This window comes from Xenopus laevis, chromosome 4S, assembly GCF_017654675.1.
Source record: "Xenopus laevis strain J_2021 chromosome 4S, Xenopus_laevis_v10.1, whole genome shotgun sequence".
In the NCBI taxonomy this organism is placed as follows: Eukaryota; Metazoa; Chordata; class Amphibia; order Anura; family Pipidae; genus Xenopus; species Xenopus laevis.
The window spans coordinates 78,531,958-78,559,704 of NC_054378.1; the positions used below are offsets into that span (position 1 = coordinate 78,531,958).

At 37.3% G+C, this 27,747-nt stretch overlaps 1 protein-coding gene across 1 annotated transcript in view; it reads right to left on the bottom strand.

The window, feature by feature from the left end:
• astn1.S (astrotactin 1 S homeolog) overlaps positions 1–27,747 on the bottom strand; it is a 163,365-nt gene that overhangs the window by 29,215 nt on the left and 106,403 nt on the right. The window contains exons 6-13 of the mRNA XM_041561499.1: positions 24,587–24,694; positions 24,307–24,456; positions 20,927–21,094; positions 19,096–19,180; positions 17,104–17,178; positions 15,942–16,079; positions 9,290–9,440; positions 997–1,163 (exon numbers count right to left, since the gene is read on the bottom strand). Coding sequence (XP_041417433.1) covers positions 997–1,163; positions 9,290–9,440; positions 15,942–16,079; positions 17,104–17,178; positions 19,096–19,180; positions 20,927–21,094; positions 24,307–24,456; positions 24,587–24,694 — 1,042 coding nt within the window. The remainder of the gene's footprint in view (positions 1–996; positions 1,164–9,289; positions 9,441–15,941; positions 16,080–17,103; positions 17,179–19,095; positions 19,181–20,926; positions 21,095–24,306; positions 24,457–24,586; positions 24,695–27,747) is intronic.

The following is a 27,747-nucleotide window of genomic DNA, read 5'->3' on the forward strand; positions in this document are numbered from 1 at the left end:
TCGACCCCCTAGTTCGCCACCTAAAAGCTACCGAAGTCAATGTTAGCCTATGGGGAAGGTCCCCATAGGCTTGGCTATCTTTTTTTGGTCGAAGGATAATCATTCGATCGAACGATTATTCCTTCGATCGTTCGATCGAACTATTTGCACAAAATCCTTCGACTTCGATTTTCGAAGTCAAAGGATTTTAATTCCCCAGTCGAATATCGAGGGTTGATTAACCCTCGATATTCGACCCTTAATACATCTGCCCCTTAGAGTGGCTGATTGTATAAGCAAAATATCCAAGTATAGGGGGATCTGAAGATCTATCATAAGTTGAGTATAGGTATCGGTATACACAGTTTATATGTTTGTTTGATTTCAATAGTTACGCATAACTAAAATAGTGACTGTAAAAAAAACTGACTCCTTACATGCTCTATGTTGTATATGAGGCAGGTATATTTGGTATATTATTCAATTCCAATTCAAGCAGTCACTTTATATAACAATAACATAGGACATTTTATATAAATATACAGTATATCATACTGGAATGCCTGGTAAAAAATAGTATGCACCTTTCAGAGGAAAAAAAATGCGCTCACAAGACTTCACAACACAAAGGAATTATTTGCGCACATATATATACAGTATATATAAAACCAACAGCTGTAGAATAAAAAATGGCCCTGAATAAAACTTTATATACTGTAACTACAGCTTAATTTCCACAGCCTAGGGAAATATTTATAGCTTTGCCCCTGCACATAATGCTGCAGTTAAGCTGCATTTTATTCTGCGTTTATAAAGAAAATGAAGTGCTAATGTGCAGACACTAGCAAGACAAAAGGTCAGTGGTTCTAGTAATTCCACCATTAGCGAATCTCCATTACTAGTACTCGATTATGTACTGTTATGTTTTTATGGTTTTAAAGAGAACGTATCAGTACTTTTAACACTGTTCTTAGTGGAACCTTGTAAAATATCAGAGAAAATGATTGCAGTACTTACCCACAGTACATATAGATGTTATACAAATCTGACTCTTCTGACAGAGGAACTTCTTCATGAAGACAGAGCTGTTCACAGCCTCCATTAAAGCCATCAGAACAATCTACTCCCTCCTGACGGTCATAGCAGCCTGAGAGGTCTTTCATAGGACTCAGTCCTGATGGACACTATTTGGGGTGGAATATTTGACAATTAAAAGGTTCCGCCTTTATGTAGAAATTCCACAGTTTGCCTCTGAGGCACAGGATCATACTACATGTGGCCATGCAGGAAAAGCTCTCTGTTCAAACATATTTCACTTAAAGGGGGTGGTTCACCTTTGAGTTAATTTGTATTATGTTATAGAATGACCAATTCTAAGCAACTTATCATTTGGTCTTCATTATTTATTTTTTATAGTTTTTTAATTATTTGCCTTTTTCTTCTAACTCTTCCCAGCTTTCAAATGGGGGTCACTGACCCCATATAAAAAGTAAATGCGCTTTAAGGCTACACATGTATTGTAATTGGCACTTTTTATAACTCATCTTTCTATTCAGGTCTTCTCTATTCCTATTCCAGTCTTTTATTCAAATCAATGCATGGTTTGCTAGGTTAATTTGGACACTAGCAACCAGATTGTTGGAACTACAAACTGCTAAATAAAAAATTAAAACCAATTGCAAATGTCTCCGAATATCACACTCTATGTCATACTATTAGAGAACCCCTTTAATAATAGTGTCTTACATTTTCCTAATATCTCTCTATGTGCCAACAAACAATGGGCATCAGAGGTGGGGGAGTGGCAGCAGGTTTTGACCATTATGATGCAGAAGACAAACAAGCAGAATAAATGCTGCCCATCATTTTCAGCATTTGGAAATAAAATGACATCTTTGGGTAATTTTTTAGGCACAAGCCTTCTGTGCATATAGTGGGAACTCTGGAATTACTGCCAGTTTGAAACTATTGGTAGTGTCAATAGGTGCACTTTCACAGGACCAGAATAAGAGGCAGGATGGATCCACTAGAACTAAGTTCAACTATAGGAAAAGGTTGTTTTTGGGCACAAATATGCACAATGACTGTATCCATTTTTGCATTGCTGCAGTGGTTAAGTGTATGATCTGTGATGAGGTATGCAGACCTGCTGGCAACATTTTTTTAAAATGTTAGTGTTAAAGTGTTAAAGTTTATACATTTTTTCACACTACTCCTGGTGCTCCATGAATTGCTCTTTGGGGTATGAATATTCTGCGATGGGGATGGAAGGTACGTACAGCACTGAAGTTAGTGTTGGAGAGGTGATATGCTCCCGAATTTAGACTTACTTTACTGCAGTGGTAAAGAATGGAGCAGAAAGAGAGATACTTCTCTGTCTGTGGCACTGCCTGATTTAGTAACATGTAACTGAGAATTGGAAACATGTCTTCTGGAAACCCAAAAAGGTCTTCTTTTGGTAGGTGTCATATAAACAATATTTGTTTGAAAACATAAGCCTGCATTATATGGTTTGGGCAAGGGGCCCTTGGTTCCATTGACAGGGAATTTTATGGCTACAGTGTAGTACAGTGTGGGTTAGCTGAGATGGAAGTGAAAGAACTTGACTGGCCTACACAAAGTTCTGATCACACCTTAACTAAACTGCAATGGACTAATCCCCAACATCAGTGCCCGAGTTCACAAATGATCTAGATGCCGGTTAAATAAAGATTGTTAAAGCAGCAAAGGGAGGATCATTTTCATATTATAGACCTTGTTTTGGAAATTAGATATTGGACAGGCAGGTGCCCAGATAATATTGGGCATATGGTGTAGTTCTGTTAATGAAAATATTCCCTGTTGCCCTTTACATTTCCTACATTTCTTGGGTTAAATGCAGTCATATTATATTCTCTTGGCAATGAGAAATAGAATACCCTCCCAGAAGCAGTTAGCTTTCTGGTTACAAAAATACAGTAGTATCCTATTAAAAAGAATTAAAGTAAACTTTACTTTAAAAACATTTCGAATATGTCTGAAGACACCATACTGTGATCATATTAATTAGAACACAGGGTATTTAAAAGCAAAAGTAGCTGGAGAGGCTGTTTTTTTTTTTAAACATAATTAAGTTTTACATTCTGCCTAAGGGCAACTCTTTAAATGAGCGTGTCTATGTTCTAATGAGGATGTAATTAAATACTTGGGTAGGTGGTCATCTGATCACTTTCAGTGTTATGCAAGGTCTTATGAAACCGTCCACTTATTTGCTTTTCCTCACATTAGGAAATGTTTAGTTAATTAGCCCCATGGGAGCTTGAATCTGTGAATAACAATCTACTGACTGCACAGAAACCAAGTTCTACGGTGAAAATAGGTAATTAGTGGACGTATTTAGTTGTATCTATTGGATGGTGTTTGAGCATTTGAGCTAGTGATTTGCAGTGTGGTCAAGCAACTTCTCTGTGTGGGGTATAACAAGGGATGACCAAATGTGCCTTAAGCATAATGGACCTTCAGAATGACAGTATCTATTTTGCATGTAGGGCAACATAGATTACAGCTAGAAAATGAATTATAAACACAGCGAGGATAAACTAGGTCTCTTGTAAATATATGCCCAATATTTAAAGTGGAACTCCACAACAACTTAACTCAAGCTTTTTGAAAAGTAAACATAATTTCAAGCAACTTTGCAATATACATCATTTAAAAAAATATGCAGACTTTTCATGATTTTTAATGGTCTCTGACAGTTCCCTAAGCCTAGCCTTCTGCTCTTCTGCTGATCTATCGGACTACTTTGCTGAGCTGGCTGACTACTGTTACTTTGTATCAACAGCCATCTGTCAGCATCCTCCAAACCCCACAATTCCCTGCACACGGGATTTCAATAAGGAAAGGAACATCACGGTACAATGCATTTTGGGTTATGTAATTCCTGCTTGCTTTCTGTAAGATGTGGAGTAGTTGTTACAATTTGTAATTTGTAATATTAGAGAAGAACTGTTGAACAGCTGGATTTCAGCATAGAAAATTGCATTTATTCAGACTTTTTGAAGAAACAGGTAACTGTGATGTGTATATTAGGGGTTTCTGTGTTATGTGGGCCACTTTATCAAATTTAGGTTTGGAAGCCCGAGCTCCCCTTTAAATATGATTTTAATGTTTTGTTCTCTACTGTTAGCTCCAAGCATCCACTACTTTTCACTAAGGCAATATTATCAGCTAGTTTCCTACCTTTGAGACTCACAGTAAGCCTAGAATTAGCTTTTTGTGCCACTGCACTAATCACTCACTGACATAATCTGTTGCCTTTGTGGTTGAACAATGAGAAGACATAATAGTTTGTGAATTAATCCCATGTATAAGCAGAACCTACATATTGTTAGCCACAAAACAAGAGATTCCTCTCACACCTGCATTGTAGTGGAAAGAGTCCTCACCGTGCTGCTGCACAGACACATCTCAATCAAATATGCAATCTGCCAAGCAATAGGAGGTGCAGTTTTAAGTGAGACGTTATAAAAATGTAGGTTCTCTTTTCAGAATGGTATAATTTGCCTAATAGCAAGCTGCCTCGCTAAGATCTGTAAAACAGCCATTAAAAGTAAAATAACATCTGTTGTCCTCATCAACACTGCAGGGTAGTAGAGGACAATAGATCGGATGCCTCCCTGAGAGACAGGAACTTGTAAAAGCATAATGCTGTACCGTAGCAGTCTGGGTAATTTGTTGCTCAGTGTCTCCTGTCTCCATGATGCTAAATTGCCATGTAAGTTGAACATAAGAAAATATTGGATGCAAAAAAAACATAATATTTAACCTGAAATGCACTTTTTTGAGGTCCGTAACCAGATGGTCTATAAGATCTCCTAAATATGCTAAAGGACATTATAGCTGTTCCATAGGGAATGTAAATATAGTATACAGGTATGGGACCTGTTATCCAGAATGCTCGGGACCTGGGGTTTTCCGGTAAACGGATCTTTCCGTAATTTGGGTCTTCATGCCTTAAGTCTACTAGAAATTCATTTTAACATTAAATAAACCCAATAGGCTGGTTTTGCTTCCAATAAGGATTCATTATATCTTAGTTGGGATCAAGTACAAGCTAATGTTTTATTATTACCGAAAAAAAAGGAAATCATTTTTTAAAATTTGGATTATTTGGATAAAATGGAGTCTATGGGAGACAGCCATTCTGTAATTCGGAGCTTTCTGGATATCGGGTATAGAGGTCCTATACCTGTATATGTAAATAATGTGTTTTTTTCAAATTTTTCCTTTTCTTTAAACATTACACACTGAGTTCTTTTTTAGTTCATTTATTTACTCGGCAACCCAGTCATCATTTTCTATGGAAAATCTGCTCTTTTCTTGGCATTATTCTTACATTTCTCATTCTCACCTCTTTCCCCTCCTATCCTGCTTTCTCTTTCACAATAACTTTCTGCTTGTGGTTCGATTTTTCTTGTTAACTGATCTGGTCTCCTCTGTGGGGAACAAAACACCACTGACACGTTCCCTTGCCTATTCATCTGTCTTTGACAGTGCAGGTGCATTGAGGTGTCAGATACTAAACAAGGGGAAGTGTGATCACAGGCCCCCTCTCCCTAAACCATCAGTGTCAGCACAGCTACGTGCTGCATCTTAACTCAAGCTGGTCAACAAATGCCCTAATTTTGCAAAGAACTAAATTCATTATAGCTGTTCAATTCAGTGTAAACTACAGTATACGAATGTTAGCTTTTATGTGCAATATGCATGCTTTCATCAATTATTTTGATTTCTAACAGTCTTAGGATATTTTATCCATTATCAAGAAAAAGTCGAATTACAAAAAGGACATCTCCCATAGATTCTATTTTAATCAAATAGTTCAAATATTTTTAAATAATTCATTTTTCTTTGTAATAATACAACAGTAGTACCTTGTACTTGATCCCGGATCTTTACAGTCATATTGGGTTTATATAATGTTTACATTTTTTTAGTAGACTGAACGATGGTAATCCAAATTACAAAAAGGTCCCAAGCATTCTGTATAGCAGGTCCCATACCTGTATACCCTATGAAAAAAAATTCTACAAAACTGCTAATATTGCAAAAAATGAATTCAATTTTACTGCTTACATTTTTGATCCTATCTATTTATAACTCCCTTTCTTTGCTTTCTCAAGCAAAAGGTAACATTTCCATTAAACCTAATTAAACCTTCCATTAAACCTTTAAACCTTAATATAGACACTGTAGTGTGAGCACTAGTGCAACTCTCTGGCTTTGATGAATTGCAAGCAAGTGCACACATGTGCACTAGTGAAACTATAACTACTGCCTGCCTTGACCTGGTGGTAATTCCAAGGGTTTCCTTAGTGGGTAGCGTTCATGAATGCACAAGACTTCTAGATTATGCTGTTATGGATTATGGAGTCAGTTGCAACCATGGATGTAACCTGTCAATATGTCCCTGACATTGGAGACACTCTTCTAATATTCAGCGGGGCATCAGTTTCATAAATGTGTGTAAGAGGGGGGGAAAGGAAGCTGAAAAGAGTAAAAGTAAAAGAGATAATGTGGCCCAAGCCTCCCTGATTTAAGGAACTTGCACATGAATATTTTTGATTCTCTCCGTCTGTTTCTACAGGATGATACCATGTAAGTGAGCAGCCCAGATGAAGAAAACAGCAACTTTATTTTCTACAATAACAAACCTAGTATTGCCGCTAAAAGCTTTTCCATGAGAATTGCCACAAATGATCAGTTTCTATAATCTACAGCAAAATACGTATCCTGATGATCTAACTTCCTAAATTTCCATACAGTGCTTCAAAATAGTCTAAAATCATTGACAAGGCGCAACTTTGTGTTTATTTGTAACCGTGCCCTTTTGTGCAAATGCAGACATAAGCTTTTACTTTTCTTTTAACAACTGTAATAATAATACTCATAACACTTGATGCTAAGCCAACGGTGACAGTCACCTGATAAGTCTTTCCCTAGACTCATGTTCTATGGCAAAATGTGCTCACTCATATCTCTTGGGCCTCATGAACAGGTTGGCTAAGAATTTGCAGAGAAGAAATTACTGGTAAGAGCAGGAATAGGTCAGCAGTGCAGTGTAGTGCACAAGGATGTGATCCTGATCTTATCTCATTGTCAAAATATACCATAAATTCATAGTTGAATTTATTGACTTTTGCTTTTTTATGCTCGTATTAAAAATGTGAATAAAACAGCAAAGAAGTGTATAATTAATGAAGTTGAAGGAATAAAAATACTCTAAATGAGTGATATATTTGTAAAGGGTAGAAATGACCCATAATTGCATGTACATGACATCTTTGGTGTTCCAACACATACCATATAATTAGGTAGGGGGCAACAGTTGACAAGAGATTGCAGGATAACCTGAATGGTCTGATAAAAAACCTAACTATGAATTCGGGATTATCACATGTTTGATGTTTTTTATTCACGTCATTAAAAACAATTTATGGGGGTCAAGGAAACCTCAATGTCTGGCACAAATTAGAGGTGCTTATAATCACCAATTGTAGCCTTTTTTTGCTAATGGTGTGGAAGCCTTTCCAAGGAATGGAGTGCAAGGCTTTCAGCATTACTTTGTGAGGAGCCAACAATGAGGTAATATAATACATTTGGTGGACATTGCATTTTTTAGAAAGTGCTTACATTGTAAAGGGGTGGGGGGTTAAATCAATAATGTCTGGAAACTGTGGCAGCTAATGTAGGCATCTATGCTTCACAGACAGTTTTCTCTTGGTCATTGTTGGCTCAGAATTGTGAGCATAGGTTCCAAGCCACAAAGAGGTGTGGCAGCCACTACAGCATGTGGACAAATAGAGGCACATTTATCAAAGGTCGATTTTCAAATTCATGTGAGTTTTTAAAAACTCCCCTAAACTCACAGAAATTCAAAATTTGGCCAATCGAAATGAAAAGAGCCAGAGTATGATAAATCTCAAAAATCAAATTCGAATTCTTTAAAAAATGTGAATCGAATTTGAATAACTCCGTAGTCGAATTTGACCATAACATTTTTTAAAAATTTGAATTTAGAATTTTCAATTTGACCCTTGATAAATCTGCCCCATAGTGTAAGTGCTATTTCCTGTACCACCCATCATGTGGTACACATGCCAGCAAAACACTGTATTGCTAGCTGTCATATCATGGTAATGTTGAAGAAGATTGCAGTCTCAGTGATTGTTAGTAAAATGGAGATAGCTATAGAAATAAGTCAAATCAACTAGACTTGCTTTTTTTCCTTGAAGACGTTTGACCAATGGGTGATTGGAGATATTGCTGGCAGCCTCAAGGCCATGAATGCATGGGTTGGGAATTGTTACAGACTGTGAATCTAGGTCCAGTTTTTGTTGGACTTGTTAGCCGATATTATTATTGCATATTTAGATGCTTTGTCTGCAGAGAACATGATTCACACTGGTGATGTAGTGGTCCCCCTAAACAATAGCTGTAGGGACTATTCATTGGTCCTTTATTTCTTGGGTATGTTTATTAAGACTGAGAAGGGATATTGGTTCGCCCAACTCATTGACCATCCACTGTGTGTACAGTAAAAAATGTAACGCAAGGACATAAAAATTGTAGGCTCCACTGAGGCTGAGATTGATCAATATGATTAACAAATCTCTGTAAAGCTCGGCAGAACATAATGGCTCTATATAAATAAAAGATACTCATTTTTATTGCTGTTATAAAATTGGTTACAATAGGTATAGTTGTATGTGCTTCCAATATGTATTCTTAGTTGAATCTGTCCAGGTTGCACGCCATTATTCACAAATTTTCCATAGAAAATGTATTTCTGGAGCTACAGTATGATTCATTTGTCTTTTTTTCAGAATTGCTTTGTTCTATGATGCACTATCTCTATACATTTATCTCATCCATGGTTCCATTGCATGTCAGAAAAGCTTGTATGTGTTTATTGTGAATCATGTTATAACCTTTACAGTTATAGCTATACATTTATATTAAAAACAAGTAATATATTAGATTCCTTGCGCCACATGCTACATGACCTAGTTAGCTGGACCAGTTGACTAAGATGTATGTAGGCCATTAGAGAAGAACACTCTAGACAGTGCTATACATTTGTATACAATTTGTACATAAAAAAATAGATATTCAACCTGTAACTTGCCAGCCCTTGTTAAGACACTGTCCCTACACAATTGAAATGTGTATTCATTATGGCAGGCTAGTGCACTTTAGTAAATGAACATCTTTACATGCACCATAAAGGGTCGCAGTTCTGCAGTTTAATGTTACAAATCACACTCACCACACAACCACTGGAGTCCAGCTTGCGATCCGAGACACAACGGAAGTTCTTAGTGCAACCTCCATTATCCTTGGAGCAATCCCGAACGGGTCCAAAAGAATCTAGAAGGATTTCAAGGTTATCAAACGAAGAAGAAGTCATGAGCTCCTCTCTGGAGGCAAAAAAAGAAATAGAAAGGAAAGGAGGGAGAGGTTGGGCTTGATAGATGCAAAAGTAAGATTGTTAAAGCAGCACAATAAATAAAAAGGAAAATTGGGGGAAGGAAAATATCAATAAGCTCAGGTAGAAATATGGTGTAGTGAAGCGAAAAAGATGGAAAAGTACATTTAAAATGAGAAAATGGGAAATTAAGCTCTTTCTAAACAGGAGGGAAGTACTGCAGGATTATTGAGCTATTTAAATATCAAGGGACATTTTTAAAGCACAGCCTTGCAGAATTGTATTCAAATGATTTATACTTAACATTGTTACTCCTAGATGAATAAATAGAATAGAGCACATTTATTCTAGGTACAAATGTGGAGCAAAATTGTCCACTCAAATTTTGCAGGCATTTAATATGGGGCTCACATACACGTGGAAGTAAATGCATTGTGGGCAAAGACAAAGCAATCTGTGCACCTTTCCACTCACCAATAGTGAATTAACACCCTGATAAAATGCTGTTATTACCCCCCAATGTTTGAGGATTCCAGGGTGGTTTACTTTGTAGCACTCTATGTTGTAATAAAGAAAGGAGTTGGCACATTTTCTCTGATGTCATCATGCCCCTGAAATCCTATCAGTGCTGCAGTAGACACCAGGGTTAATGCCAGCATGTCAGTGGACATAAAAGGTTCATAGTATTGAGAATCATTAATTCAAAACGATAATTATAATCACATAACAACCCCCTACCCACGGGTGATCCTGCCCAATTTGGCGCCCGAGGCAGCCTTTGTTTTTGCCGCCGCCCCCCCATGGCACTCACCTTCAGAGTTGGACGGGGGTCCACGTCACTAGTACAGTGCAATTGTGCTCTCTGCACTAGATCAGCGAATTTCCAGGTTGAAAACCGGAAATTCGGCACTTAGCTACCAGGAGCGGCATTTTTGCCCCCCCTGGCAACCAGGGGGGTGCTGCCGCCTGAGGCAAGTGCCTCAACTCTCCTCATTGGTGGAGCGCCCCTGCCCCTACCCCAAACATAGCCCAGTTTATCGGAAAAGTATTGAGGTAAAAAAGTAATAAATAAAATAATAATAATAAATGTTTGCCACCAAGAGATCTTGCAGTTAGACCATAACCTCAGTAGAGACCGCTAAGCTAAAAAGTAATTTGGTCTCTCTATCTTTTCTTTAAAAAAAACCTAGGCAATGAGCGAACACAGTCCTCTGCTACCTACTGCAGAGTCACATCCTGCAATGACTCTGTATGTACAGGGAAGGTATAATATTTAGTGGTGGATTATACACAGAATGAATATTAAAGTGGAATACACGGGTGACAAAAATATAAATAAAAAAGCAAAACAGAGGGGAATTAAGTAAGGGGATATAAGAGAGATAAAATGAGTGAAAAGGACACATATAGGAGAAGGGTAAGAGAAGTTAACTTGATGGGCAAAAATTTGGAAGAAGACTAAATCAGAAAGGGATAGACTATAAATGATTGGTTCAAAAAGAGACCATAGAGGATTTTAACACAGTGTTAAAAAAAGAGAAATACAGAAGACAGAAAGAATACAGAAAGAAACTGTAATATGAAGTGACAGAGCAGGGCAATTAAACATTCAAGTGAAACAATCTAACACGAGGAAACTTCGGACGACATCGGAAATCGAAGTGTCATGAGTGCATTGCCGTAGGCGATCTTTCACTTTAGCAGGCGAAAGGCAGGGAGAGGGCAGTTCAGGGAGATTGTCGCCCCGAAGAAGAGGCGATTAGTCACCAGGCGACTAATTCTCCCCGAATCTGCCCGTGTGCTAAAGCCTAAAGGGACAAGAAAAAGGTAAAGTGAAAAAGAAGGGGTGGGTAGCTGATCTTAGGTTTCTTATCATTTACACATTAAGAAACACAATATCAAGATACTGTCTATCTATCAAGTTTGCTTATACAAATGGGGCAGATGACATCAGTGGACATAAGTGCTAGGACAGCTTTTGAAAGGGGTTATTAGAGATAAGATACTTGAGTACATTGCAAATCACAATACTATGAGTTTGTGTCACCATGGTTTTATGTGTTAATCCTGCCAAACTAATCTGCGAGAAGGTGAGCTGATATCTGGAATCTGGCAGTGGCAGTGGATGTGATGTACTTTGCTAAAGCATTACTGAAGGTTACTGATTAAATTAATTTAATATTGGCTTTGAACATAATATTTGTACTTGGATAAGCTGAGAAATAGAATGGTCAGGCCTGGATTTGTGGCAAGGACACAAAGGCTCAGGCATATGGCGGCAAGATTCTTGGGGCGGCATCAGGCCCGGACTGGCAATCTATGGGTTCTGGCAAATGCCAGAGGGGCTGCTATAAGGTCCCATAGAAAGTCAGTAATTAGTCCAGTCGCATTACAAATTTATTAGAAGCACCGGGGACGCGCTGCTGTTTAAACAGCCCACACACCTATTCGCTCGCATGGGGGGGGAGAAGGAATCGATTGCGAGGGGAGGGGGCAGGTGTTTGACTCTCTGACCTAGGGGTGGCCCAAACAGAACTCCAGCCCTGGTGGTAAATGGAACATTTTCACATTTTCTAATTGGACCAGTGTTGTTAGTGGAGTACAGCAGGGGTCTGTAGTTAGCCCTTTGAGGTTGGAATTGTCAGTACTGTCTCTATTTATGCTGATAACCATAATTTGTGCAACACAATAAGTTTCATGCAAGTTGCTGTCACTTTGCAGACCAATTCGACTTGATTGGAGAACTGGGTTGAAAAAGTCCCCAAGCAGGAGCCAAAACATTAGTGTAATATATACTATATTATATATATATATATATTGAGTAGCTGTATGCCGACACTGCACATATAACTGTATCCATTGACTGGGTGCAAAAAAGCCCAAAAGGGTAAATGCTGAAAGGCTAGATTGTTAGCCAAAATGTTAGCTATAACTTTTGACCATTAAACACCACTATTCTCTATGTAAGACCTGTGAGTGCTAGCCTCCTTCCGTTCAGTGTATATATATATATATATATATATATATAGAGAGAGAGAGAGAGAGAGAGAGAGAGAGAGAGAGAGAGAGAGAGAGAGAGAGAGAGAGAGAGAGAGAGAGAGAGAGAGAGAGAGCCCTAATGTGGGCCGAAACATCGGACATGCATTAAATAAACACATTTATTTCTCATGAATACGGAGTGCTGGTCCTTCTATCAAGATATATATATATATATATATATATATATATATATATAATATCAAAACAGGGGGGTTGTGGGAGCACTCTAAAGGCTTTAAAGTATATATAAGTATAATAAATGCTTTTGCATATGTACCCAAAACAGGGGTTATTTTGTTACAAAGTTATGATCATAAAATTGATAAGCCACCATACCACGTCAAGGTAAACCCCGAATGGCGGTCCCTAACTTGTTTTATATTTTATGTGCATTTTAGCATTACCTGTAATCAATGTCCGTTGAACGCTGTTTTTTCACTGAGGGCTAAATCCTCCCCAGCCAGCAATCAGGCTTTTAAAGGAGAGATATTCCCAAAACAGATATAGTGAAAAAACAGCGTTCAACGGACATTGATTACAGGTAATGCTAAAATGCACATAAAATATAAAACAAGTTAGGGACCACCATTCGGGGTTTAGAGTGCTCCCACAACCCCCCTGTTTTGATATTATATATATATATATATATATATATATATATATATTATATATATATATACTGGAATGTGCACTGGTGTATTTTAATGGACTTTGACAAACCAAAATTAACAATTTCTTTTCTTTTTATGAGGATATAAATTGTTTTTTTTCCAAATTTTGCAAACGATTGCACAAGTGCAGTATATTTGTCCCCACTATAGGGCGGCAACATTTATGAATTATTTTTTTGGACAGTTCACCATTATACAACTAATAGGCACATCTGGACATCTCAAAGCACATGCAAATACATGAAGACCAAATGTACAAAAGTGTACCCATTGACTGTATGAGAATTTTGTTCAGCACCACAACAGGCTGAAGATTAAACATTGCTTTCCTAGAAGACTTGCTTATAATTATCTTTGAAAGTACAGTGCAACCTACTGTAAATATTCAGCTCTTTTGGAGAGCTACCATTACATTATTTTAGAGTTCATACTGTATCTTGGCAAAAGGGGATTTTTTTCTGGTTTGCGCCTTGAAATGGTTATACACACCCACATTTGGTTGTGCAGTTTAATCAATATTTTTTACTTTTTACTCTGACAGTCTGGGCATGTGTATGACATCTTGGGGGCAGTTGAATGACCCTCTTATTGGATCTCAATAGATCTGTGCTAAACTAAAAATTTCAGGAAGTACAAAGTATTCATCTTTACTAGATCTGTTGTACCTTTAAATTCATGTCTATGGCCACCTTAAAATAGAAGCGGAAGGCCTAATTATGACTTAGCAGACACTATTAATAGATTTCTCTGTATCTTTAGAGCCTATATAGCAGATCATTGGGATGGAGGAAGTTTTTATTATTCATATGATACTAAACAGAGATCTAATACAAACCTTCAGACAATACATCCCAGTTTAACTGTTATTCAATTTAAGAATTTTAAAAAAAATATATAATTGAAGAGTTTCCTCCTCTTTTTTTGCTTTATGATACTCTACTGAGCAGAAATGCAAATGAAGCAAAATCGAGAAAACATGGATTGACATGTCCTATACACATGGGACATAACTGAAAGCTACAACGTCTCTAAGGCTGCAGAAGGATTAATGATGCTTAAAAAATGGAGGGGAATTGTAGTATTCCCCTAAGGATAAACAATTACTTGTTCAAGAACTGTATTTTGGGTTTGAGGGGAGGGCTAGGAGATGTGGGGATGCGTGGGAGGTTTTCTGTTAATTTGTAGAGAATGATTAAGGGCTCTCATGCAACAGAATATCATCAGTGTTTTGGGAATAGCCATTGTTGGACTATTAAGATGTTTGGAAAACAAAATACAGATTGGCAGATATAATGGATATTGCATGATGCCTTCATTGTACAATATGTGGGCAGCGTTACACTACAGACGATTGATAGATCATTTCTACCACTTTTTAAGATGACTGCAGGCCATTTGTCTTCTCATTCTCAATTGCTATCAGAATTTTCAAATAAACAGCAATCCAGCTATTGTGAACTACAACTTCTAGTCTAAGCAACAGTCAGTTTATGCAAAGCTGGTCATGCATGTAAACATCCCCTTTGGTCAGGTCACCACATAAGCAAACCCTCTTGGGTCAATGATCAGATCACCACAAGATCCAATGAAATGCCACTGGCCACAGACATTCTAGCTAGGTGCAGTCCTCTGCTGGCAGAATCTTATGGCAGCTCTGATCAGTATATCTGAATAAGCCCTAATCAGATATGAATGGGGAAAGCAACCACCAATTGCCCTCAATTATCCTCCATACATTGTATGGGGGCTAAAACCTGGAGGTGTGTATATTTTATTTATTTAAAATACACACACAGTACGGAATTATATCTTTTTATATGGAGTAATTGCCAAATGAGGGTTACACTTCATTTGTATGCAAAAAGTTAAAAAAAAACTTGCTATGAAAACAAAACTTTGCAGTAAAATGTTTCATTTGCATTTTCCAAATACAGGGTAGTTTTGTCCTGTGTGGGGCTCATTGATGTAGTGCAAGTTTTTCTGCTCAGCAAGGAGAAATGGTTTCACACAAACAGACCATGTATAGTAAAGAGAAGCCCCCCCCCCAGCAAGTGAAAGGAAGGAAACTTCCTATGTTTCATTGGAAAAAACTTGGCTTCCTTCCATGACTGCAGGTAGTGTATCGAGAGCTTATCTTTGTATATCTAGATCTTGAGCAGAAGTTCTGTGCAACATAGAGAAAATACTTACAATGGTGTTTCTGTTGCTAGAAGCAGTTTTAGGGGCAGATTTATCAAGGGTCGAATTAAAAATTTAAATTTGAATGTCAAGTTTATTTTCGTGTAATTCGACTAGGGAATAGTAGAAATTCGAATTTTGAAATTTATCATGTACTATCCCTTTAAGAATTTGAATTCGACTATTTGCCACCTAAAACCTGACAAATTGGTGTTTTGGGCTATGGGGGGCCTCCTACAATCAATTTTGAGTCGTTTAGGGGACTTTTTTTGGGTAAAAAAACTTGAATCGAATTAGATCAAATTTGATTTTAATTTGTTTCCAATCTGCAGCTGATCCTATTCATCCATTTTTAAAAAAATTTGATTGTTTTAATACATTTGGATTGGTAATTTTTTTTTGAATTTCGAGTTTATGTTTTTAGAAATTCCCATAAACTCCAAATTCGACCCTTGATAAATCTGCCCCTTAAATGTTATCACATAGCTGAACATGGTTCCAGATGTCACTGCTTTCAACAATTTATACTAAAATGAATTATTCCACAAAATTCCAAACAGACCAATAACCTGTTAAAGTTTTTCTTATGTATTCCTTAATCTCACCTGACTTCCACGGCATCCTCCATAACAGTCATGTCTGTCTTGCACTTGGCAGATGGATTAATGGCAAGTTCTGCAGGGGGTATGACAAAACTCTTGCTGAGAGGAAGCCACATGCCCTCCCCCAGTGTATAGGTAAATCTGTATAAAAGAAAGAGCATGGTGTTAGCTATAGGTATAAAAAAAGGTGGTGGTGATTGGTAACTGTAACATATACACCGCATGATTGCTTTCTGGATTCCTATCCTTTCTTTAAACAGAATGACTCTGAGCTCTAATCCTCCAGTGCCTCTATACCTACAGAATCATGTATTAATGCATTTTTACACTTTGCTATGAATACATGTAATGAGAAATGCTTTAATACTTCTTTTTTATGAATATTATGTCATAAACTATCATTGCAAATGATTATAGTACTGTTTCTAATACCTACAATAACAACTGAGTTGATCATTTTGTTGCACTTTGTTCCTCCCTAGTTTTACTTTGTTGTACTCCCAGTCTTTTTTGTCATTTACTACTTTTTAAAATACAATAAACATCTAAAAAAAGCAATAAATTGTTTTATTACAATCAACAATCAAAGGAGCAATATCAAATAACAAGGCTCAGATTTGGATTTTTGGGTCAAAAGTTTGGTATAATAAGGTACACATAGTTACCCTAAGTGGCCATATTGGTTTCTCTTTCTTCATTGCTAGTGATTGGCGATTCCATGCAAAAAATTTGCAAAACTCATTAAAGCCAACGGGCGTCAAAATAATTTTGACTTGTCAAATTTGACGCAAGTGACAATTTTTATACGCACGCCTATTTGGTCCAATTTTGATGCGCCAAAATTTTTAGTCGCATGACTATTTTGATGCATCTGATTTTTTGGCAGTGAATTGTCGCAGCAGTTTCGCAAATGAATTTGCTTGTGCCAAAACGCAGAAATTTGCCGCAAAGTCGTGCCAAATTTATTCGCCCATCACTATTTATTGCTTCACTTTTGCACCTGTTATAAGCACAAAGCTTATTCTTATAGACTATATTGCTGGTAGTTTATGGGGACAGTTATATGTATAAGCTTTTCCTTATATAGATCAAGAGCTGGTGTAAACGTAATCATGAACAACAATATTGTTTTATAGAAATTCACTGTACTGATTTTAGATGTTACCTGAAGATTTTGTCTGAAGGCTGCTCTCCCAGTACTAGATCAAATCCTCTTTGGAACATGGTATATGGCCAGGGGCTGTACATTAGGAAAATAATGAGAAAGATATTATGGGTTTATTATAAAACAATATACTACACCTAGATACACTATGGAAATATTATAGTACTTTACAAGGAAAAACTGAGGTATTGCGATTTTATTAGGTCAATTTAAAGAAAGTAATTCAGTTGTGATTCAAATTGTAATAGAGGAAATGTCAGTAAACCCCATGTAATCAGAAAGATAATGATCCAGTCCTTGCATTATTAATACAGCTTTATACTTTATATGTACTATATTTACTTTAATGCCAATTGCAACACAGAATCAAGTCTTAAATGGCAACTGTAAACTATTATCTCTCTGGTAACTTGAAGTTATTTTAACATTTATAAGAAAATATACATACAGTATGGGACATAATCTCTTGAAACTTTCACAGGGCAAAACATTTGTATGGTGTTTATTTGCTCAGACTTTAGCACAATATTAATGAACCAGAAAGTTCTGTTAAGGATAGTTACAAATCTACAGTCTGAATGCATTATGTAAACATAAATAAAACAAATTGATTCTATTTATTTAAAGGGATACTGTCATGGGAAAACATGTTTTTATTCAAAACTCATCAGTTAATAGTGCTGCTCCAGCAGAATTCTGCACTATAATCCATTTCTCAAAAGAGCAAACAGATTTTTTATATTTAATTTTGAAATCTGACATGGAGCTAGACATATTGTCAGTTACCCAGCTGCCCCCAGTCACGTGACTTGTGCTTTGATAAACTTCAGTCACTCTTTACTGCTATACTGCAAGTTGGAGTGATATCACCCCCTCCCTTTCACCCCCTCCAGCAGCCTAGCAACAGAACAATGGGACGGTAACGAGATAACAGCTCCCTAAAACAAGATAACAGCTCCCTGGTAGAACAGCACTCAATAGTAAAATTCAGATTTTACTGCGTCACATTCAGGAGAAACAACAGCTTGCCAGAAAGTAGTTCCATCCTAAAGTGGCTCTTTCTGAAAGCACTTGACCAGGCAAAATGACCGGATTATTAATAAAAAAAATTCACTTGCTGGTTCAGGAATTAAATTTTATATTATAGAATGAATTATTTGTAAACAGTGTAATTTAGAAATAAAAACAACACCATAAAAATCATGACAGAATCCCTTTAAGGTGCATGTGCTACCACAATTGCACTAGCTCTATCACATCTACACAGCCTTATCTGAAGACCAGTGCCCAGATGCAACTTCAGATGCTGGGGAACCATGAAATGTAAAGGTAATTCCAGGGTTGTCACAGCAAGTTTGGCCAATAGTGACACACTGGAAGTTATTCCATCCCCTCTCCCCCACAATAATGCAGAAAAACTGGATTGTGGGGCGAAAATGACAAATTCATTTGAAAACTGCAAACTGCACTGAGATTGTAAATGAGCCTTTACGTCTTATGAGCAGGAACCACTGTCCATTAGTTCTTTATAATAATTATAATGTATGTTAAAGTGAAAACTCAATTATAATGTATGTAAAAGTGAAAACTCAATTATACATCCCCTGAATCAGTTTTCCCACATTTTATGCCCCTTTTTTTGTTTCTGGTCCTTCCTATAATATAAAATGCATAATGTATTTTCCTTATTTTACTGTTTTCCAGATTTTACACCATTTTTTTCTCTGGTCCCCTAAAAAATGTAAAACGGGGGTTCTACTGTAATTTATAATTTAGACAACAAACCATCACATTTATCATATGCTGTGTACAAATAATTCTTCATATACACTGTACTAAATAAAACACAGAGAGCTATAGAAATGTGCAGAAAGCTGCAAATCAAATTTGTTGGAAATGTTTTGAAAATGTTTATCAATGGCCTTTTGATAGTAATGCTCTAAACTTATGTGAGTTTTATATCATATTGTGATATCACATTGTTTTACATACCCTTGGTTAGTGCCCCACTCATTGCGGATACAAAGATGTTTGTGCACAGGATCCCGCATATAGCCTTCATGGCACAAGCATTCCCCTAAAAGGAAAAAATATAAAAGAAATTAGTTATGGGCAGCCCTCTCATGTACACAAATTCTATCGCAGGGCCTAGTTTAGTATGAAGCTTGTACCGACATTATATGAAATGTAAAGTCCCAAATGCAGGGCCGGGGTACTAGGGGTAGGCAGAGGAGGTACCTGTCTAGGGGGGTGCTGTGCAAGTACCTCTTCTGCCTACTCCTAGTTCATAGTCTGTTCCTTCTGCTGGTGTACCCTCTCCTCTGTTGCTTCTTCTTCTTCCCACCCAGCCCTCCCCTCTGCTGCTTCCTCTCCACACTGCTACCCTCTGCCACCCTCTGCCACTTCCCCTCCCCACTTTGGCCCTCCCCTCTGCTGCTTCCCCTCCCCTCTGTCACTGCCTCCCACTATTTATGCAAATATGATACCTATTTTCCCCAGCCTCTGCAAAATTTATGCCTGCTGTTTGGAAAAGAGATCGGCACCGCTCCAAGGAATTCAGTAGGAAGAAATTACCAAACACACGAGGGCAAGTGTAGCGGGCCAAACCCCTGCGTATTTATTCACGTCAGTGATGTACCGTATTGGGGGCAGACCCCTTCGTCAGACGAAGGGAAGGGGTCTGGTCCGAAATGTTACATCACTGACGTGAATAAACACGCAGGGGTTTTCCCCGCTACACTTGCCCTCGTGTGTTTGGTAATTTCTTCCTACTGCCCCCCACTAGACATCATAATTCCTGATGAAGGGTGGGTGTCCCCTGGGTCCCCCCCCTGAAACGTTGAATGTGGGTGGGTGTCCCCGGTGTCCCCCCCCGTTGAATGTGGGTGGGTGTCCCCCCCCTGAAACGTTGAATGTGGGTGCCCCCCCCCCCGAAACGTTGAATGTTTGGTGGCTGAATAAAAGGGGATACTCCCCGACTGCATTAACCAGTGTGTGTGCGGATCCGTTTTCTATACACATCCATTCCTGCTCCTGATGCCAACTGCAATAGGCCTGAAGAAAGTGAACCAATAAGGTGTACTGAGAGAATCAGAAAACTACCTGCATGGACCAGGGACTATGTGATGTGAATAATGTATATATTGTTTTAAAATGCATACTGTTTAATTGTTGCTGTTTATTATAGTTGTCCAAATGCTTTCCTACTATAGGGGAATATGTGGTGTTTATACAAATGGCCTGTAGATGTCACTGTGCTCAAGACTTATACTGTGCATACTTTCTATACTTTTGGTGTTTCTAGCTTGTGGTGTTAGAGTTACTTACTGTTTTGTAATGGCTGCATGAGTCTGCTAATAAAGCACTGTTATACTCTACTACCAAAACATAACAACTAAAAATCAACTTTTGCTCACTTTATTAAAAAAAAGTTGCCCAGACCCGAATCCCCTTAATTTAACAAAAATTATTCTCTAAAAGACTGGTGCAAGAAAAAGTTCTGACAAAATTGTGCAACACTTTGAATCGTGTGACTTTTTCAATTTGACACTTGAATCATATGACTTTTTTTTCGGGTGAAAAACGTTTTGGATTATCGAAAAAGCAAACCAGCATTAATAGCACAAAACATTCGAGAACCATGGATGAAAAAAACCTTTTCCCATTGTTGATCACCTGCAACTGACTTTTATCTGATTTGGACTGGTTTTAGCTGGAGTATTTTTCGGATTCAAATTTGTAGCAATATAGATCATAATAGATCTAAAAATTCAAGTTTTTCCCTTTAAAAATTTGAACAGAAAAGTTAGATGTGTTCAATTACCAGTTTCAGGATTGCAGAGATGCTCACAAGGATCCAGAATTCTTCTCGCGCATAGGTCTAGGGCCCAGGGACCACTGGAGTTTATCTGGGAGAAAAGAACCACCTGGGCTGGGTTAAGCCAATCACTGGCGTCGAGCTGATTACCTTCCAGTAGAATAAAGCGACTTCCTGTGAAAGAAAAAATAAATAAAAGAATACAAAGCTGCCATTGGCCGATAGTTTTATAGTGAAATATTAAACCAAACAATAGGCAATAAATTAGTTTTATAGTGAAATATTAACCCAAACAATAGGCAATAAATTAAGTTATAGACATATGTAAAGCAGAGAGAAAGAGACATTCTCCAGTGCTAAACTTGCCAAAGACCTAATACAGTTCTTTTTAGTTATTTAGCAGGTAATGCTTTTTTTATTATTTGTGCGATCACCAGCATGGCACAGCAAAGGCTCTGAAGATTGTGATCAATCTAAATCAGACAACCGGGATCACTCAGCTGCAGATATCATTGAAAAACTACAAGCCAGACTTTTGTTATGCTGTGTGTTTCACTATTTTGCATTAGGGTGGTTCCCCCTGTAGCCCTCTGGCTATTCTTTTTCTGCAATTCTTCTTCTGCAATTCCCAACATCTCTCAAAAACAGCAGGTTTTCAGGGGACACTGAGCATTGCAGTTCATCAGCAGTGTCAGGATAGGTAGTTGGATATCTCTAATTTACAGTATATGCCTTTAAAGGGTTACTGTCATGGGAAAACATGTTTTTTTCCAAAACGCATCAGTTAATAGTGCTGCTCCAGCAGAATTCTGCACTGTAATCCATTTCTCAAAAGAGCAACCAGATTTTTTTATATTCAATTTTGAAATCTGACATGGGGCTAGACAATTTGTCAGTTTCCCAGCTGCCCCAGTCATTATGTTTTGGGCTTCAGTAGCAGCCCGAGGCAACCATAGCCCTTTAGCAGTAAAGATCTGTGTCTCCAAATATGCCTCAGTAGCTCCCCATCTTCTTTTCTGCTGATTCACTGCACATGCTCTGTGCTGCTGTCACTTACTGAGCTTAGAGACCCAATCACAATACAGTAAACGTAGAATATAAATGTCACAGTATAAGAATTAAGATTAGAAATTAATACAGAAAAATACTACATGGCAGCACAGAAACCGGTGTAACTAGCATCAGAATTTAATAATCAGTCTTGTAGCATCAGCTTATATTACAGACAAACCTCATTTTCTGCTGGATAATTAGTGACAACCCCTAAGCTTAGCTTCTCAACAGCTGCTCAAAGCCCACTGAGCATGTGAGTTGCAGACACTTTCCAAGATTGGTGACCCCCTGTGACAAGTTGGGCTTGACATGGGGTTATTACCTATCATCTTGCAACATTTTTTCAGTTCAGTTGGTTACTTTCTATTTTCTATTTGTCATCAGTTTTTCTAATATTGAATCTTAGTTTTATTTTTCACCTTCTTATGCCTTTCTGAAGCAGATCTGGAAGGGGGGTCACCAGTTCTGTAACTGTCCTAATTTAATACATTAGTTGATACATCTCTTATATTTGGCCCTGCTGAGCCAAATCACTGAGTTTTATTAAAGGACCTTTAAATTAACTATTAGTATGATGTATAATTCCAAACTGGAGAGCTACTGAATAAAAAGCTAAATAACTCAAAAAACACAAATAATAAAAATTGAAAACCAATTGCAATTTCTCTCAGTGTATCACTCATACAGAAGGTTAATATAAAGGTGAAAACCCCTTTAAAATTTAAGCAGCTGATATATTTGATAGAATAGTTGCTAATGTTCCACAAATGCTTCTGAGAAATGTATCAACTAATGTAGCAAATTGTAACAGTTTAGAAGCTGCACCTGAATTACTGAGCTGCCAGACTGAAACACCAGAGATGGGAACATTAAACCGTAAACTTCAATTTTGGAAAAACTGTAAAAAAATAAAAGATGGAAAGCAACTGAAGAAAGTCTATATTTCTGGTGAACAATCTGAAAACGACTGAACTGAAAAAAGTGTTTGGCAGGTGAACAACCCCTTATAAATATATTGTTTATAATTATAAAGCATTCTGAGCACATTGATGACTTATTATACCTGTATATTATGCTTATATTTTGCATATCATTTCAATAGTATGTTGTACCTTAAATTCCAGAAAAACTTTCAAACCACAGAATATAGTACAGGGACCTAAATTGCCTATTGTTACTTAGTGTCTGCTTGAAGTTTTTAATTCCATATTGGGTCCTGAGCCTGACCAGTATTATATGTCATGGAAAGACAAAAGGTCACTGGTACGTATATAAAAATAGGAAATTTAAATTTGTAACAATATATTAGAGATTACAAGAAAAAATTATTTAATCTTTTGTTGCTAGCAGTGACCAGCTCCATGTTGTAGCTCCCACCCTTCCCAGCTATAGTCAGGTGATCCCACTGGTGTCTAATAAAAGGGCAGCCAAGTTTGGGAGTTTTACTTTGAAAGCAGCTAGCAAGTTGCAGGTAAAACGTATTCGTCCCTTTTATAAAATGTATAATTAAATCATAGAATTCTTAATGAATCAGATGAAAATTGAGCATAGGACTGGCCAGATATGGGATGACTTTGACGTAGTTGGCCAGCTTAAATATATTGCAATATATGGACAAACAATCCCTGTTTTGTTTAAAGGGTAAGGCATTTTTCAGTAGCAGTATGCACAAAATGTCGCTGTCTTAAATATATTGATAATGGGTTGAGTGCAGAGGAATCTTGTATTTGTCTGTTTTTTGTGGTCACAACCTCATTGCACCCCCGCCTAATGATTTTAAAAACTAGTGGTGAGCACAACTTTCCCTTGTTTGTTATAGTTATACAAGAGCAGTGACCAGCTCCATGTTGTAGCTCCCACCCCCTCCAACTATAGTCAGGTGATCCCACTGGTGTCTAATAAAAGGGCAGCCAAGTTTGGGAGTTTTACTTTGAAAGCAGCTAGTAAGTTGCAGGTAAAACCTAGTCCCTTTGTAAAATGTATAATTAAGCAATTGAATTCTTAATGAATCAGATGAAAATTGAGCGTAGGACTGGCCAGATATGGGATGACTGACGTAGTTGGTCAGCTTAAATATATTGCAATATATGGACAAACAATCCTTGTTTTGTTTAAAGGGTAAGGCATTTTTCTTGTTTTGCTGAAACACAGAATTATATAGTGTAATTAAAGGAAGAAAGATGCTCTTTGACTGTGTTTCTTTTGGTAAGAACAAATTATTTGGCATTCTTCTGTTACAGTAGCGCCCAGCAATGCTTTTAACTTTGGAAAGAATAATGTTAGCAATGTAAAACTCATTCTGCAAGTTCTTTTTCTTACACATTTATACATACCATCAGCTATGAGATGTTCTGGAACATGAAGTGTTATCTTCACAATTAAGGGGCAGCTGAGCTGGGATGAACACACCAAGCCAATGACACAACTGGTCACACTGATCAAAGTCAAAGTCATCTTGTTGACGGGACTGCGTGGTGAGCCCACTGCCAGAAACATCAAGTTAAACATGGATGTTATGATTAGCCCCCTCATGCAACTCAAGAAAACAAGAGCATCAGTTAAGGCCAAGCAGCAGTGTGATATAAAATATCCAGCCATGTCTAACCCACTGACCTCGACTGCGTCTTTTGCTGCGAGAAGGGTCTGTATAAAAGGTTAATTGAGTTTCATTGTCCAGGTCTGCCCCACAGTCACCTTCAGGGTTAAGAAATGCTGAGCCCGCTGCAAGATATAAACCAAAGCAGTTTCATAAATACAAGAAACGGGGTACCACAAGAGAAAGGCTGAAGATCAATGCAATAATCAGATAAAATAGAAATACACTCTCTAACATATTCCATTGCTAGAGGGATCAGAAGAAAATTGCAAGTCTACACACTTCCAAAGCCTCTGGCAAACGAGAGATTAAAAGATCGGCTAAAGAATATGTCAAGATATTATATGCAGCTGCTTTCATTTTGTCTCTTCATTTTATGTCTGATATCTCATTTCTAAAACATTGGCTTTCAATTGGTGTTCATTGGAGTCAACAGAGCAAACAGAGCCAATGGAGCCTTTTAGGCCGCAGCTGTGGACAAAAAAATAAGAGCAGCTTTGTTGCTTTTGCAATTTGATAGGATTTCTGGCAAGTCCATATTAGGTGGTTTGATTATTTGTAGAACTGCATTGCAGAATTCTTTTAAAATATGCATTTTATAATAAAATATGAAGCATTATAATAAATGTCCATATCAAATTGAACACAAATGACAAATTATTTTTTTATGAACACATCCATACCTCTTATAAAGGTATTTAAATATATCAGCTGACAATCACATATTTCCTGCCCTGCCTCTCTATTCCTTGGGCATAGAGGCGGGGCAGACAAATATTTTCACTATCCATTATGCACTTCCTAGATCTCAGCACTCCATTTCTCCTCCCTCCTCACTTAATAAAGAGCCGTAACAGGCTTAAAACATTGCTGTTAATGTTGCCCTGCTGATGAAAATAAAGGTTTTTTTAAAGAAAATTTGGAGTGCTGCCCATTTTGTATCTCTACAAGTAATTCAACCTGTGGAAGGGCAGTGGGGGAGATGCACCCAATTCATCTAGAGTGCAGAGAAATGTGTGCTGCCTGAACGTGTATAGAACTGAATTCCCTCCCTCCTCACTGGCTACAATTGTTAAGCCAGTTCTTGGGCTTGGGCATTAGGTGCCTGATTCTGGTGCTAAACACGATTTTGTGATCATTTACAGCTTGCCTTAATAACAGTGTTCACAAAAAGGTGCTTGCCAATGTGCTCTAATTATGGATCCCAAAGGAATAAAGGAAACAAGATTTAAATAATTTTTATAGTATGAATCAAGTTTATTTTGCATGGCAAACACACCAGAAAAGAATTTGGAATTATTTCTCAAGATTGACAAGTCCATTTTAATTTGTCCAAACAACAAAAGTGGAGCAGATGAGAAAACCAAATGAAGTCATACTATTCTAGTAGCCTTAGCTCTAATACCTTTAATTTCTTTACAAGCTTCAGAGCAATAAGTCAGTTATATCTGGCCTTCTGTTGTGATTAGAGAAAGCTAGAGCAAAGAAATGTATCTTTTGTAACTAGATAAAGTATTGCTATTTAATCGGGTAAATATACAGTAAATGAAAACACTAATCACATTAATGGAAGATGAGACATTAACAAGTGTAAATACATTGCTTTATTAATGAATGTATATTAGTTTGCCACATGCTGTTTCCTATCAGAGAAAGAGATTTCCCCCTTTACATTGGGTTTGCTATAAACCCAAGGGATATGGCACATGGGACACAATACCTGTTCTGCCATAGCCCTAAAACTTCCCATTGTTAAAAATCTTCTAATTTGCACTTGATTAAGGACGCAAAGGAAAGGTTTGCTTTATGCGTGCCGCTGGCTGGAACTCGGATGTTTCATTTGCTTGCCTAGACACATGACTGCGGGGGCCAAGAACAAACCATACCACTGTGGTTGAACAGTTATGGTGAAGAGATTAGTTAATGCAATTATTGCACCTGATCCTATTTTAACATCAGGTGCTTCACAGCTCTATAGATCAGAGCACAATTCCCAGAACTCATTACACTTTTTTTCCCTCTGATTTCCTCTGGTTATGAATGATCTAACTGTAAATAGGGGCTATTTTTAAACTGACAATGCCCCCCTGAGGAGTCTTGAAGAGGATTCATTGTAGGAGATGTTGAACAAGGACTAAGGTGTAAAACCAATATAACAGCTATTATGATGAAAACTAGTTATCATTCAGGCCATGCCAATGAAAAGGGGTTATGTAAAAAAAAACGATATTATATATGTTCAGCTCTAAAACAAAGTGAAAAAATATGTGGCAAATGAATGAAACCGGTTACATTTGGCGACAAGGTGATATGTTTTTTTGACTGGGCAATAATTGATACAGGCATTTGAAGGAAAAGGATGGATTATTATATGTACAATGGGGTCCACTGATCAGCGTATCATTTGTCAGCATTAAAGTTACACCTTTCCAAGGGCATATTAGTCACATACAGTATATGTGATACCAGTCTGCTGCTTTCTTAGAAAATAACAAAGAAATGTCCCAAAGCATGAAGTGATATTTTATAATGAATCCCTATACTTTATTTCTTCATAAAATGAAAGCATATATATTTTTACTATTTCTGTATAGAAGATCGCATCTTTTAAAATAAAACAGTTAGCCTTTATGTATCTTGTATAGTGAAGTTGGCCAGAAAATACAGTAAGTTTAATAACAACATTTCAGTAAAGGTCTCAAGTGTTTTTACTAAATGCAATAACCAATAGCCATCCTTGTGCAGTGAGACTCTAACCAGCCAGAAAATAATCTAAATATTTCTGGCACTCTTTCTCTTCTAAATACAAACTATACTGGCTGACATAAAGCCCCAGATAAAATTTTCCCTAGGTTCAAGCTCTAAATTATAATAACTTCAGTAGGAATCTAATATTATGCAGACCATATTCCACACACACACAAATAAAAATATATAGCTCATAGTACAAGTTGATCCAGGGACTAGTCTCCATTTCGGAGTCAGGAAGGAATTTTTTCCCCGTCTGAGGCAAATTGGAGAGGCTTTTAATGGGGTTTTTTGCCTTCCTCTGGATCAACTGGCAGTCAGGCAGGTTAAATAAAAGTTAAAAGGTTAAACTTGATGGACGTGTGTCTTTTTTCAACCTAAATTACTATGTTACTATATATGTGTAGCTAGCCAAAAGGCGAAACATACT